At 45.0% G+C, this 13768-nt stretch overlaps 1 protein-coding gene across 6 annotated transcripts in view; it reads right to left on the reverse strand.

Moving 5' to 3' along the window:
* RPTOR (regulatory associated protein of MTOR complex 1) overlaps positions 1–13768 on the reverse strand; it is a 352911-nt gene that overhangs the window by 130008 nt on the left and 209135 nt on the right. For all 6 annotated transcript variants that reach the window (XM_029212146.1, XM_029212152.1, XM_029212148.1 and 3 more), the window contains exon 7: positions 618–677. In XM_029212146.1, coding sequence (XP_029067979.1) covers positions 618–677 — 60 coding nt within the window. The remainder of the gene's footprint in view (positions 1–617; positions 678–13768) is intronic.

Below are 13768 nucleotides of genomic sequence, written 5' to 3' on the forward strand. Positions count from 1 at the left end.
GTCAAGTTTAGAGCTGTGAGATGGTGTACTGATACAAAGAGGCTCATGACAGGAGCAGACAAGCCAGCCCTGTGACCTGGGAGGACAACGAGAGGCCGAGCAACCGCAGCACATCATGAAGGACCCCTCCTGCAGGGACCACTGCATCTGCCCTGAGATAGAATGTAACATTGGGGGTGGGGGGATGGAAGGTTGCAGAACGTGAAAGGGAACATTGAAGAACATCGGGAAGATGCTAAGCTGTGATCTGACGTTTGCAGCTGGGGAGCAGAGTGATGATCTCTATGTGCAGAGTGGTGGATCTGTATGGCAGTGACCTGTATGTGAAGTGATTGGTCTGTATGTGTAACGATATGTTTTTACTTTGGCTCAGTGTTGGAAGTATTTTTAAACGTTCAAAAGGATTCAGCTTTAATTCTTTTCATTTTAATATGGCCCCAAATTTAGCTGTGTTCTATGTAACAATCACAAACATGGCCTTAATCAGAAAACAAAAGAACACACCCACATGAAAGGGAAACAACCTGTGCGGACAGGAAGTACTTCTGAGAACCAAGAGTGAAAAAAGGAGACTCCCCTCACACCAGAAGCCACAATAGTTTAAAAATCTGACTTACTTTTCTATCAAATCCAGTGTGACTCCAGGCACCAGACTAACGCATTTCTGCATGCAAAACCTGCAGAGAAAGAAAAGAAAGTGAATCACAGCAACAGGGTATTTAACAAGAGAGTGCAACAGTCCCACAGAAAAAGCAAAGAGAGGAAGGTGAGGATGGGGATTGCCACGGTGAAAAAGTAAACCCTGTTTTTCTTAATTCTGTCAGCTTTTAGGTTTATGAAGAAAATCTCCCTGCAGCCTCTCAAAGGGGCAGGAACACCGAGCTGCAACCGCAGGTCTCCAGTGGAAGGGGAGAAACAAGTCTGCGGGATGGCGGGGCAGAGCCCCCACTGTGGCAGGGGCTGGGGGCGTGTGCGCACAAGATTCCACAGGACAGGAAGGTTCCACCCAGGTGATGAACAGGCTCCACTTTTCTATTTTTCCTTCTTAAGCAAGTAAGCTGGGGAGAGTGATGGAAGAATCAGCGAACCACCCCCAGGCACACAAAAGAAATTTGTGAGAGAAGACAAAAGTGAATTCAATTATATCATTTTAATTATCATAAAATCATAGGAGTCAGAGCTGTGAGACTTAATCTTCACTGCAGAGCCATCCTGGAGAGCTAGGGTGGGACTGTCCAGGCTTCACCTAATTTGTACGCACCAACAAGAGGTCTCGGACCATCTCTTTCTTCCTGTCAGGGCTATTGCCACGCAGCAGGACAGAATCAATGGTAGCATGGAGTGAAGAGGCAACTTAGTATCAGTCGCAGGAGAAATGTAAAACATTTAATTCACCGGCTTTAAAAATTAAGAACAAATAACGCCCTCCATAAAAACAGCATCAGGCACACAGCAAATGCACCCACAAAATGCATTTTAGTATCACTAGTGGATGTGAGAAGTGGAGGAAGGTTGGAGAATACCAGTGGGCTCAAGGGAGGGGACGAGTACAAGGAACCGGCCACATTCAGGACACACGGAGTGAGACGTGTACGGTGGGTGGGTGGAGGTGGGGGAGAAAGACAAGGAGACAGAGAGAGACCCAGAGGCTGGAAGACGACAGACAAGGCCGTGAAGACGGCGTCTGGTGGGCCACTGGCTCCCAACACGCAGCCCTCCAGCGCGGGGAGGGTGGGGGGAGGGGAAGAGGGGACTCAGTGCACCCTGCCCCGCCAGGCTCATGGCCTCAGGGAGCAACGCCTCGCTCAGCCAGCAGAGGAAGTTATCTTCCTGGCTGTGGCTGCGCCGGCTGGTGCTCTCTATTCACGGAGCAGAAGAAACATAAATGAGGGCTGTGTTTGCCCTACACAGACAGAGGCCCTTTCCCACCGGCACAGACGGCTGACCTGACCAGCTGCTCCACCAGGCCAGTCAGTTCCTCCAGACAAATCCTTCTGTTTACTCCTCTGGAGGAGAACTCGGCCCGTCCGCTCCCGCGCATCACCGCAACTGCCGAACCAGCCCACATGCAGCTCTGACAGAGGCTCCATGTGAATCAGGATCTCTCCGTGGATAGAAATGCTCTACAGGAAACACATTTTCCAGTCCAATTCTGAGGCCTATGCAAACAGGGCTGCTCTGTCATCTTTCTCTCTGTAACGCACTTACTGATTGGACCTCTGCCTTCCCATAATGATAGTCTGTGCCAGACTAATCCTTTTGTCAATAACAACAATAAGCTCTGGACAAAATATAAAAAACAACCACTTGAAAGCACCAAAGAGCAAACAAATACAGGCAGAAAGGGAAGCCATGACCCTTAAAAGAAGAATAACAAGGTCTGCCTTAACCAGCTTTTCCCAGGCGTGCTCCCCAATTCACACAGCGCCGGGGACACTGCTCAACGGAAAGGAGATCAGAACCCCAGGCTGCCAGGAGCTTCAGGGTAAGTCTTAGAAAGGAGGAGTCAAACTCTGTGAGCAAGCTTTCCTAGGACCCTGGGCTGAGCCCGGCACTGCACAGGCATGGGCCCAGACCCCGAGGAACCCCGGGGACACCAGAGCTGAAGTGCTGAACACAATGGGCAGAGGTTTCCACAGTTGCTCACTAGCAGACATGCATGCAGATGGGGACAGTCAGTGCCACGTTAGGGGGCTATCAACACCTGGGGCTTTCCACTGACACCCTGTGGGGTGGTGCCTCAGTTACAACCATGGTCCAGGATTCAGAGCCTCACCCCAGAACTAGGAGCAAAATCAAAGGAGACCAGTCCTACAGCTAAGAGACCTCAATCAATTAAACCATCTACAAGAACAGAGCTAAATACTCCTCAGAGGAAGATAACAGAATCCAGACTTTCTCAGTGTCTCATCCACAATGGAGAGTATTCTACCTAAAATCAAGAGAAAAATTGTTAATAAAACCAGATTCATTGCTGGCCACATTTTGGAATTAGGCTTTAAAATTATAAAAATAATTATTAACTGGGAAATAAGTATTATGATAAATCTGCTGAAAATATAAAGTTCCATTAAGTAGGAAATTAAAAATAGGGCCATGATGCAACTTTAAAATATCTATGATATGGTTATATGCATTAAGAGCAGCATGGATAAACCAGTGACTGACAATCCACAAATTGTACACCAGCCAATATTTATTCCTTCGCACCAGGCAAAATCAGAGGCAATAAAAATGGCTTGACAATCCCACAAAATTGAATATTAGTAATTATGACAATAAACACAACAGCTGGCAGCCGGTTAGTGCTTACTCTTGGTGCTAGAGCTCTCATCAACAGGCTCTGGCCACTTCTGAATCTTCTTTGTCCGACTTGCCCTTTCCGAACTTCGAGTGAACAGTTACACAGCACCAGACCACTGCTTACTGCCTGCCTGCTGACCCTTCAGGCCAGGGTTTCTCAGCTGTGCACTAAGGACTCTTAGGACCAGATCATTCTTTGCTGTAAGGGCAGCACCCTAGCCTCGACCCACAGGATGCCAGCAGCACCACACCCCAGTTGTGACAACCAAACATGTCTCCTGACACTGCCTAATGTCCCTGGGGGGCAGAGTAACTCCATTGAGGCCACAGCCCTAGGCCAGGCCCCAGTGTCTCTCACATTTTCCAGAACAGTCTCTGCTTCCACTCTTGCCTGTGCTTCCTATTCCTCTCCCAGGAATTCTCTACCCAGCAGGCAAAGCAACCCTTTTAAGAGGAAATGCTGTGATAAGTCATCTCATCTTGACCCTCCAGAGGCTTCCTGCCATGAAGGATGAAATGCAGGGTGCTTGCCTAGCCTCCCAAGGCCCTGCCCTGGGCTTCCAGTCACTGCTCTAACTTCACTTCCTCACTCTCACTCTGCTTACCCAGCTCCATTCACCCTGACACACTTCCTGCTCCTTCAACACGCCAGGTACAGCCCCACCTCAGGGCCTTTGCGCTTGCTGTTCCCTCAGCCTGCAACACTCTTGCCCCAGATAACTGGAAGGTTTACTCCTTTGTTTTATTTGGACTTCTTCTACCTTCCCTGACCAGCCTAAGGAAAACAGCACCTTCATTCTCTACCTGCTTTTTAAAAATAACATTTCTTGCTACCTTATTATATATTTGTTATTGCTTGTCTTTATCATAGAAGATAAGCTCAGTGAGTACAAGGACTTCTCTTATTTTGTTCATCAGTGTGCCCCCAGTACTTAGAAGGGTGCCTTAATATATAGTTTTGATAATCCATAAATGTGTCAAGTGAATACGGTATAAGATTAATTTCTAATATTTCACATATATCTTTTTTTCCTGTTGCTCTTGAAAGTGAGTGGCTTCAAGATTTTTATGCAGAACAAATTAATTAACGTTAGAAAAACTCAACTGTGTAACCTTGTACACTATCATATAACTGTTGGATGCTATTGTTTCTGAGAATGGAAATACATTAATTTTTTTTCTAATTAGAAAACTCCCCACATATTTACCATAAAAAATTAAAAGTACAGAAAATTACAAGTAAAAATTACCCCCAAACCTAAGATAACCATTAACATTTTCACATTTACCTCTTAGAGAAAATTGAATCATGCTGATTTATTTTGTTCTAGGAGTCACAGTCACTGGAACATCCCAAACAATACAGATGTGTGTAATGGAAAATTAAGAGTCTGTCCTGCCGCCCCATTCCACTGCTGACCACTGCTGACTGCTCCTCTGCATCCAGAATGTGCCCAGCACACGTGCACAACCAATATCTACCCTTGGGTTTTGTTCAGTTTTTTTTCTTACCACAAGAGAATTTGCCATACACACCACAGCTGCGGTTTGTTTTTTTTTTAAACATTTGTTTTCCAGCATTTTCCAACATTCAACAAAGTTGAAAGAATTTTAGAGTAAGTTCCTGCATCCCACCACCTAAGTTCCACCATCAGCATTTGATTGCATTTGCTTTATCACATCTCTGCCTCTCCGTCCATTAATCCATCTCATTTTTGGTGCGACAGAGGATATGGTACACTTGCCTTTAAATTCTTCAGCACACATACTGAGATCTCAGTATCTGTTTATTGTTTTTGTCTTTTGATGTAAGATTACATACAATGAAGTACACACATCTTAATTGTTCGTTCACCGGGTTCTGACAAATGCACATGCCTGTGTACCCAAGCTCCTACAGGGACCACTACCAACATCCCAGGGAGTTTTCTCTCACCCTTTCTCTGCCAATTCCTACTTCCTCCCATTGCGCCCAGAGGCAAAAACACTGCTCTGATTTTTCTACTTATTTTCATTCCTCTGTTCTAGAGTTTCACATACATGGACTCGCCAAGTATGTACTTTTATATAAGGCCTCTTCCAGTCAGCATAATGTTTTGGATGTTTATCCATGTTTTTGTTTGTATCATGAATTTATTCTGTTTTCTTGCTGACTGGTATTCCATTATATGAAAAGACTGTAGTTTATACATGCTGTTCTGTAACTTGCCCTTGTGTATCATGGACAATATAAAAGCTGATGCATAGAACATTACCTTTTTCATGAACATAAGTGTGCTGTCCTCAGGATGCATTCGTAGCAATGGAACTGCCTGAAGAATGGGTACACATATTGAATGACCAGTCATCTGATGGCTCTCCAGAGGCAAGTGCCATTGACTGTCTCATCAAGGCTGAATATACCCACTTTTTAACTTCTGGAAAATACTGGGTTTATCAAAATAAAAGAAAAACAAACCCTCTGTTCTACTGATAGGTGAGAAATGACACATCATTGGAATTTCTTTGATTATTATTGAGGTTAAATGCCAGCTAATAATTTTTCCAGTTCTTTGTATTTTTCTTTTGCTTGTTTCCTGTTTATGCCCCTCTTGTCTTATTGAGTTTAAAAGTGCTTTATACATTAACGGAACCAACAGTGGTTTTGTTATATATTACACAATTTTTCTCAATTTATAATTTTAAGTTTTGTTTTTTGTTTTCTTTGCCATACAAAACTTAAAATTGGTGTTTAATAAAATCTATCACTTCCTTTATAGCTCTTTAAGTCTCCTGACAATTTTTCCAGTACTTTTGTGAGTTTTCTTTTTTACATTTAAATCCTTGGTATATTTGGAGTTTATTTTTTCAGGTAAGAGGTAAGGATTAAAAAAATTCAAATGGTTAGCCATGTGCCCCATACAGTATTGAGTAATTCATTCTTTTTCCAAATGATAAATTCTTATACAGCAGATTCTGTTTCTGGAACGCTCTACTCTGTTCCATGGCCTCAAATGTCTGCTCTTACTCCACCTGAAACTTCAAAATGCATTTTAATAACAAGTAGGACAAGTTTTCTTTCACACATTTTTTCAAAAAATTCTCACGGGACTTCTCAAACATTTATCCTTCTACTTGACCTTTAAAATTACTTTATCAATATGTGTCAAATTTATGGTTTAATTTAAGGAGAATTTATATCCTTAATCTTCTGGCTCTCACCATGTAATAATAATGTGGTCAACCCCTCCATTTATTCAAATATCCTTTCGTATCAATCAGTAAAGTTTTATGGAATTTTCTATACATACGTCCAATACACTCTTAGCTTGTTTATGTTTTTTTTTTTTTTTGGCTGTGTTGGGTCTTTGTTGCTGCACGCGGGCTTTTTTCTGGTTGCGGTGAATGGGGGCTACTCTTCGTTGTGGTGCGTGGGCTTCTCACTGTGGTGGCTTCTCTTGTTGTGGAGCACGGGCTCTACGTGCGTGGGCTTCAGTAGTTGTGGCGCACGGGCTCAGTAGTTGTGGCTCGCGGGCTCTAGAGCGCAGGCTCAGTAGTTGTGGTGCACGGGCTTCGTTGCTCCGCGGCATGTGGGATCTTCCCAGATTAGGGCTCGAACCCATGTCTCCTACACTGGCAGGCAGATTCTTAACCACTTTGCCACCAGGGAAGCCCCTTGTTTATGTTTTGTCATTGTTACTGCTGCTACTGTGAATCAGATTTACTTTCCTTCCCAACATTTCCTTACTGGCTATTTTTAATATATAAAAAGGGTAACAATTTAAAGGAAATTATTGTGAAGTATACCATATACTTATGGTATACTACTTATGTATATAAGATACAGATGTGAGTTTAAGGAACAATAAAGTAAATATAAGCACCACACAGATTAAGAAATAGCACATTACAAAATCTAAAAGGCCCCATGTGTCCCTGCCATGGTGTCTGCTCCTGCCCCCTCCCCAGAGGTAGCCTGTACTTTTATGGTATTTATTTGTAGTCACTTAGCATCAGTGCATGATGATAGCTGCTAGTTTAGAAGGTTTCTCTTATATAAAGGAAGTATTCTTCTATTTTTATTATAAGGTTTTATTAAAATTCATTTTTAATTTTATCAAATAACTATTCTTTTCTCACCTATTAAGATGATGCATTATATTAATAGGCAGCCTAACAGAAAGTCATCAAAACAGTCCTGGAATGAATCTCACTTGGCCAAAGTTTATTCTTCTCTTACTATATGGCAGGATTCTAAATGCTAATATTTCATTTTGAACTCATCTGCAGTGTGTGTCTGTGTATGCATATGTGTGTGCCTCTGTGTGTGTGTATGTGTCTGTGTATGTGTATACACGCTGCATTTGTCAGGCTTGGTACCTCAGTCATGGTAACTTTATGAAGAGAATGAGAAAGCTTATATCAATACTTGTTGAAATATGGCTTACACTTACATGCTATTTTATTACCATTTGTTTTATTCCATATTTCAAGGATAATCATCTATATGTTGAATCTTCATTGTTTTATTTTTCTTGTTTCTCATTAGTTTTTACTGCTTTCTGTTTCCTGTACTCCTGACCAATTTTAAGGTCACAAACTTCAGAATTAAATTTGATTTCTTAAACTTTCTCTTTGCTAGTTCTCTTTTCATCTTGATGTACTGTTCTGTCAATCTCAATATTTATTCATTTTTTTTCAGAGACCATTTTTCTGTCATTTCATTGAGGATACAAAGCATATGCTGCCTCCTTTCTGGATCCCCTGTAACCACACCTGAGTTTACGCTGATGAGGTGACTCAGGGTGGGGGCTGGTCACCAGACAGACCAACACTGGATAACAGCAGGGAACTTTCAGCCCCATGCTGACCTCCAGCCTCTGACCTCAGGAGGGAAGGGGGCTGGAGACTGAGTTCTAAAAAGAATCTTGAACACAGAGATTCGGAGAGCTCCCGAATTGAGCTCCAGGTTGGTACTTTGTGGAGGGGGTGTGCCCTCCACTCTCTCGCAGTGTGCCCTCACTCCCCTCCAGTGAGAAAGAGGGGCTTCCCCAGTAGTCTTGCTCTCAGCACTCCCTGTGCAGGTCTAGCCTGCACCTGGGTCAGAGCTGGGAGACACAGGGCAGGAAAAGACATGCAGGACTGATCCCCACTATGAGTGTTATTCACGGTTTGATTTCAGTCCCCAAGGTGCCGCTCACTTTCTGGAGTCCTCAGGTATCTGCGTTCTGAGCAGAGGCTGTACTGAGTGTGGCCGAGTCCTTCTTATGGGCCAACACTGGGGTCTCCACGGATGGAGATGCCGCGGAAGCTTCACAGATCAGACTATTTTAACCAAGTCCTTCTGAACATGAAGCGCACTGCCAGAGATGTCAGGCTTTTAAAGGAATTTTGGGAAACAGCTCAAAGTGGCAATACACTATTAAAATAAGACAAGCAAATTCTGTGACATTTCATTTAATGTAGCAGGTTAAAAAACAAAGAAACCCACATGAAACAGTGTGCCAATCATCTGGTATTTATAACTAAATTAAAAAGCATGCCATGTGTATTATTAGGGAAAAAAAGTAGAAAAAGAGACTTTTGTAATTTACAATCTTTAAATAGCTGCCACTTTTAAATGCACAGAATGGCTCACTCTCCTCAGGAGCTTCTAGACCAGTAACCAGGACAAGACACAAATGAGGTTCAGGAGCCAGCTGTCTCAGTTGCCCTCTAATGCTTCAGAGGCAAGCATCTGAATGATGGTCGGAATGAGCCTATCCCGTCTGTCTTGTTCCCAGGGCCAGAGCCTGGAAGACATCCCAGGGGTCCCTTAAGTACCTGCCCAGTGAAAGCAGAAAGAACTTTCAAGGGAACACTGCTAACTCTGCAAGGGTGCTGTCATTTTGGTTCAGAAGAGGTTAAAAGGTCAAAACAATTGTCATAAGGAAAATGTCTTTTAGAAAATGCATATTTAAGTATTGGAGGGTAAATATCATAATTTCTGTAATTTACTAAAAATAGCCATAAGAAGAAAATGATAGAGCAAGTAACAAATGTAAGATTTGGGTCATGAGTACAAGGGGGTTTGTTTTATTATTCTCTTGACTGTTTTGTTAGAATGGCTGAAAACTGTCCTGCAATGAAAAGTAAACAGAGAGAAAGAGAGGTCAAAGCAGATGTTCCTACGTTGACGAGTCAACGTCAGGAAAACACTCCAGGGAAAGATCTAATTTCTCAAAACCTGAGCAGTTTGTTTCTGTTTTTGAAGAATGTCAAGATGTAAAGAGGGGCTCCCAGCCCCTCCCAGCCCAGCTCATCTCCATGGTCATTAAGAGTCGGTCCTGACAGCAAAGCCCCTGTACTGATCTGCAAAAGCAGAAAACCAATACTCTCTCCTAAAAGTGCAGCTCTCTTCCACAGAGGTGACACTCACGACCCCCAACCACAGGAGAGACGCAGAACACATAACAAGCTTCCATGGAGTTCTTCCAAACTTTCCGGACCCTGTTTCCATAGAATTCACCTGATAAAGAAGTTAGAATCCAGCTTGTCCAGGACAGCCTCACATGCTCCAGCCTCCTCAGTCTGATTCAAATCTTAAGGTGTAATTTTACCTGATAAACTGAAAACAAGGACTGTGTTTACACTGCCTACTGACAAAGCTGAGGAGTGAACACATACAAACCTGACTGGAGGGAGCCGGCAGTCAGGAAGGGGCAGCCAGAGAAAACAAGAATTTCACACGGAACACACAGAACCCCAATCCTCTCACCCAGGGAACCTCCCTGTGAGCCCTGCTGCACAGTTCTGATTTAGTAGGCATCTTCATGCGCTGGCAGTGCTGAGGAATGGTTGAGAGGTGGTGGCGGAGGCTGCTGTCCCCTGGGAGCCGAAGTTCTCTAGTATAAAGGGAAAACAGGGCCAAATGGCTGCAGGGAGTGTTTCCCAGTAAACACACCTGTTTACTCACTCTCACACACCGCAGCCGGGCCCTCATCTGTCCTTGTCTAGGATATAGGATGGCCTCATGGCAGACCCAGAAAGTTAAATTTATGTAAAAATTAAGTGATTTTTTTAAACTAAAGAGCCGAACACCACTTAAATTACAATCTTCCACCGTATTTATTCTTACTATATTTTTCTTGCTGCCTGATGTGCCCTTTCTGTATTAAGAAGCTATGTCCTTGACCCCCAATCTTTCCTCTACATCCAAAAGTTCACTCTGGGGGTCAATTCATGCCTGTGTGCACAAGGATGGAAGAAATACAGGTGAACCGAGGCCACCCCTGCCCCAGTGAATGAGGAGGGCAGGTGCTGCAGCACCAAATTCCATACCACTTACCATTCAAGTGACAACTTCAAAAGAGCTGACCCTATTTAAAAACATAAGCCCATGATACGCGGAGAGCAGCAGTGCTCGTGAGCTACACAGCGACCTGCGTGGATCATTTTAGAATCAGTCAGTCCCTATTACAGGGGACTGAAGCTAATGTCACTGCAGAACTCGGAAGTCCTGGCGCGTCTGGTGGCCCCAAGCCAAGCCCTGATTCTTCTCCAGATACAAGTGAGAGAAGAAATCGGCTGGAAGGAATTTTAAGCAGGATGGGAGACCAAGATGAGCTGTGCAGTGTCATGCTCCTTCCACGATCAAAAGATACAAATAAACCCCTCCAGCGAGTTACAGACACTTTACTGGAATAACGCAGACGTTCATTTCTCTTCTTTCCTATGTAACCAGTAGACTTCTCCCTGCAAGGAGACTCCTGAGAGCCGGAGGCTGGCTTAGAAATTCAGTCAGCAGTTAATTCAGTGTTGTGCACGCCTGGTCAGTTCAGACTCGGTCACCAGGCTCCCATTGCGTGTGAGGCCGCACTCCAACCCCGGAGAGAACGGGAGCTTCTCAGCTGCAGCTCACCTCCCACCTGCCAATAGCACGGCAAAACCCATGCTTAAAAACAGCCACAAGGGGCTTCCCTGGTGGTGCAGTGGTTGACAGTCCGCCTGCCGACGCAGGGGACACGGGTTCGTGCCCCAGTCCGGGAAGATCTCACATGCCGCGGAGCGGCTGGGCCTGTGAGCCATGGCCGCTGAGCCTGCGCGTCCAGAGCCTGTGCTCCGCAACGGGAGAGGCCACAACAGTGAGAGGCCCGCGTAACGCAAAAAAAACAAAACAAAAAAAAACAGCCACAAGAAGGAGTCTCTGTAATAAGCCCCAGGTGTTTTAAACGTGGGAAGTTCTTCCCGTTAAAAAAATTTGCATTCTCTGACTCAGTTTCCAGGTTGAACTCCTAAATGACTCCTGGGAAGAAGAACACAACATGGAAAAGAGGCAACGGGTTTGGTGTTTTAGGGCAGAAGCCGTGAGCCAAGCTATGACTCCTCCATCTGCTGGTCCTCCCGGCAGTATCTCCAGGGATTCCAGGAAGATTAAGATAGGGACAATGTCATTTATGAAGTACCTTCTGTGTTCAGACAGCTTCTTCGTTTGCTATTATTATTCCTAATTCAGGGGAGAGAGCTGAGGTTCAGAAGGTTCTGAAACTACCCAGCCAGTTACGTGGCCAAGCATGAGAGCGCACCTCTGCAGCCACGTGCCACAACATTCACACGGGGGCTAAGGCCACCGGACCCAAACTCAAAAATGATGTACCACTGTGCTCCTCTAGACAATTCAATGCATCGTCTCAAACTCAAGCAGTGAAAGCAGGAAGAAAAGAGGGAACAAGTAGTAAGATGAAAGCCTATAAAGAGAGACTCTTCCAGCTATGCGGGGGAGGCCACAGGTGGAGTGGGAGCCACGAGGCAGGGTGAGTGGTCCAGCCATTGGCTCAGGAGAGAACCGACAGAAGTACCTGCACATCCCTGTCTAACAGGTAAAATAGAGGCAACAGAGAAGTAGCTTAAACAGCAAACAAATGAGAAGTGTGCACATCTCAGGTCCAGGTTTGGTCCAACCTGTGCTCATTAACAAAGGCCAACAGCCTTGCAGGAATACTATAGTCAAGTCTCTCCTTCCTGCCTGGACCACGGCTGGCATGCCAGCCGCCCAAGTCTAGTCTCGGGCTGCAGTCTATGCAGTTGTCTTCCTCGGGATTTAAATCTCCCTGCTTTTTAGGTCTCATATTTAAGGTTGGACTGACTTTGTACCCCCCACCCCCATCCTCTCCTGTTCCTTCTAACACCTAAGCTCTCCCTACATGCTTTTCTGCACTCATGTCTCCACTTATACTCAAGGAAAAGAAAACACCCAAATATGTTTCTGAACATTAATAGCACCAACGTGATTTTAATTCTTGTAAGACATTTGTCAATTAAGTACCCCGATAAGTACCAGATATTCCAGCTGCTTTATGAACCGTGAGTCTGCGCCCATTAACTTAGAGGCAGGTGGACACGATGATAACATTGCTGGTCTGAGGACCGTGCGGGGAACAAGCAGAGGCACCAGGCCAAAGCAAGTTTCCTCTGCAGACCAGAGCCTGGCAACGCCAGGTCAGGTGCAGGGAAGGAAGCCCAGACATTTCATTGGCTTCTCCGTGCTCTCACGGCGTTGAATCCACCAGAAAAACAGTTCCCAGGGGGCGGGGGTGAGGAGGAGCTCTGCTGAGAAACTGAGCCAATTCCTGGTATTCTGGCAGCAAATGAGCGAATTCAGGTTGATTTTCCAATTATCTTTTAAATGTAAATTGTGTTCCTTACAATGTCTGATACACAATCTGTCCTTGGACTCCCAAGCCAGGCAGGAAGCTTGGAAATCACACCATGAGGGTGTTCACTGAGTCATACTTGCTGACTTTACCTGCTTGTACTCCTAGGCTCTGGTTTAGGTGTCAGGTCAGTGACCTTGGGACATTACCCTCCATTGAGATTCTTCCAAACCTGCCCTCACAGCTTCAAGAAGCAGATGAACCCCACTGCTAGGAAAGGGGCAGCCTTAGCCCGCCTCAATTGCTTCCTCTCTAAAAGATACCTACCTTCCAGTCTACAAATGTTTGCCTATTAAAAACAAGAACACTAAAAAAGCAACTAACTTAAAGCCAACAACCTCTTTCCTTAAGTCGTCCATTTTCCCCTCAAAAGAGCAACTGATCCTCTGCCCCTTTACCCCTCACTTCTTTAACATAGTTTATGCCTGTGTTGACTCCCCTTTCTCAGGGTAGCCCCGTGCCTTCTGGCTGCCACTCCAGTGGCTCTAGAACTGCCCGAGGTGACTGAGGACTTCTTAACTGTCAACTTCAAGGCCTCTCCCAATCCTCAACCCTGAAGGGTCCTCAGAGGGATGTGGGGGTCTGGCTGTCCTCTCCACTCTGCCCCTCCGATCACTCCCTCCGGCCAACTTCCTTCCTACATTAGGACTCGCAGAACCTGGTGCTGTGTTCTTGGCCCTCCTCTCGGCTTACATTCTCTATGAGTAACCTCAACTGCATCCAAACCATGGTGATGGACCCCAGTGAAACAACTCCCCTGGGACGAGCTTTCCTCTCATCTCACGCACCTGTTC

This window comes from Monodon monoceros, unplaced genomic scaffold (genome assembly GCF_005190385.1).
Source record: "Monodon monoceros isolate NGI ecotype Baffin Bay Population unplaced genomic scaffold, NGI_Narwhal_1 Super_Scaffold_9, whole genome shotgun sequence".
Taxonomy (NCBI): domain Eukaryota; kingdom Metazoa; phylum Chordata; class Mammalia; order Artiodactyla; family Monodontidae; genus Monodon; species Monodon monoceros.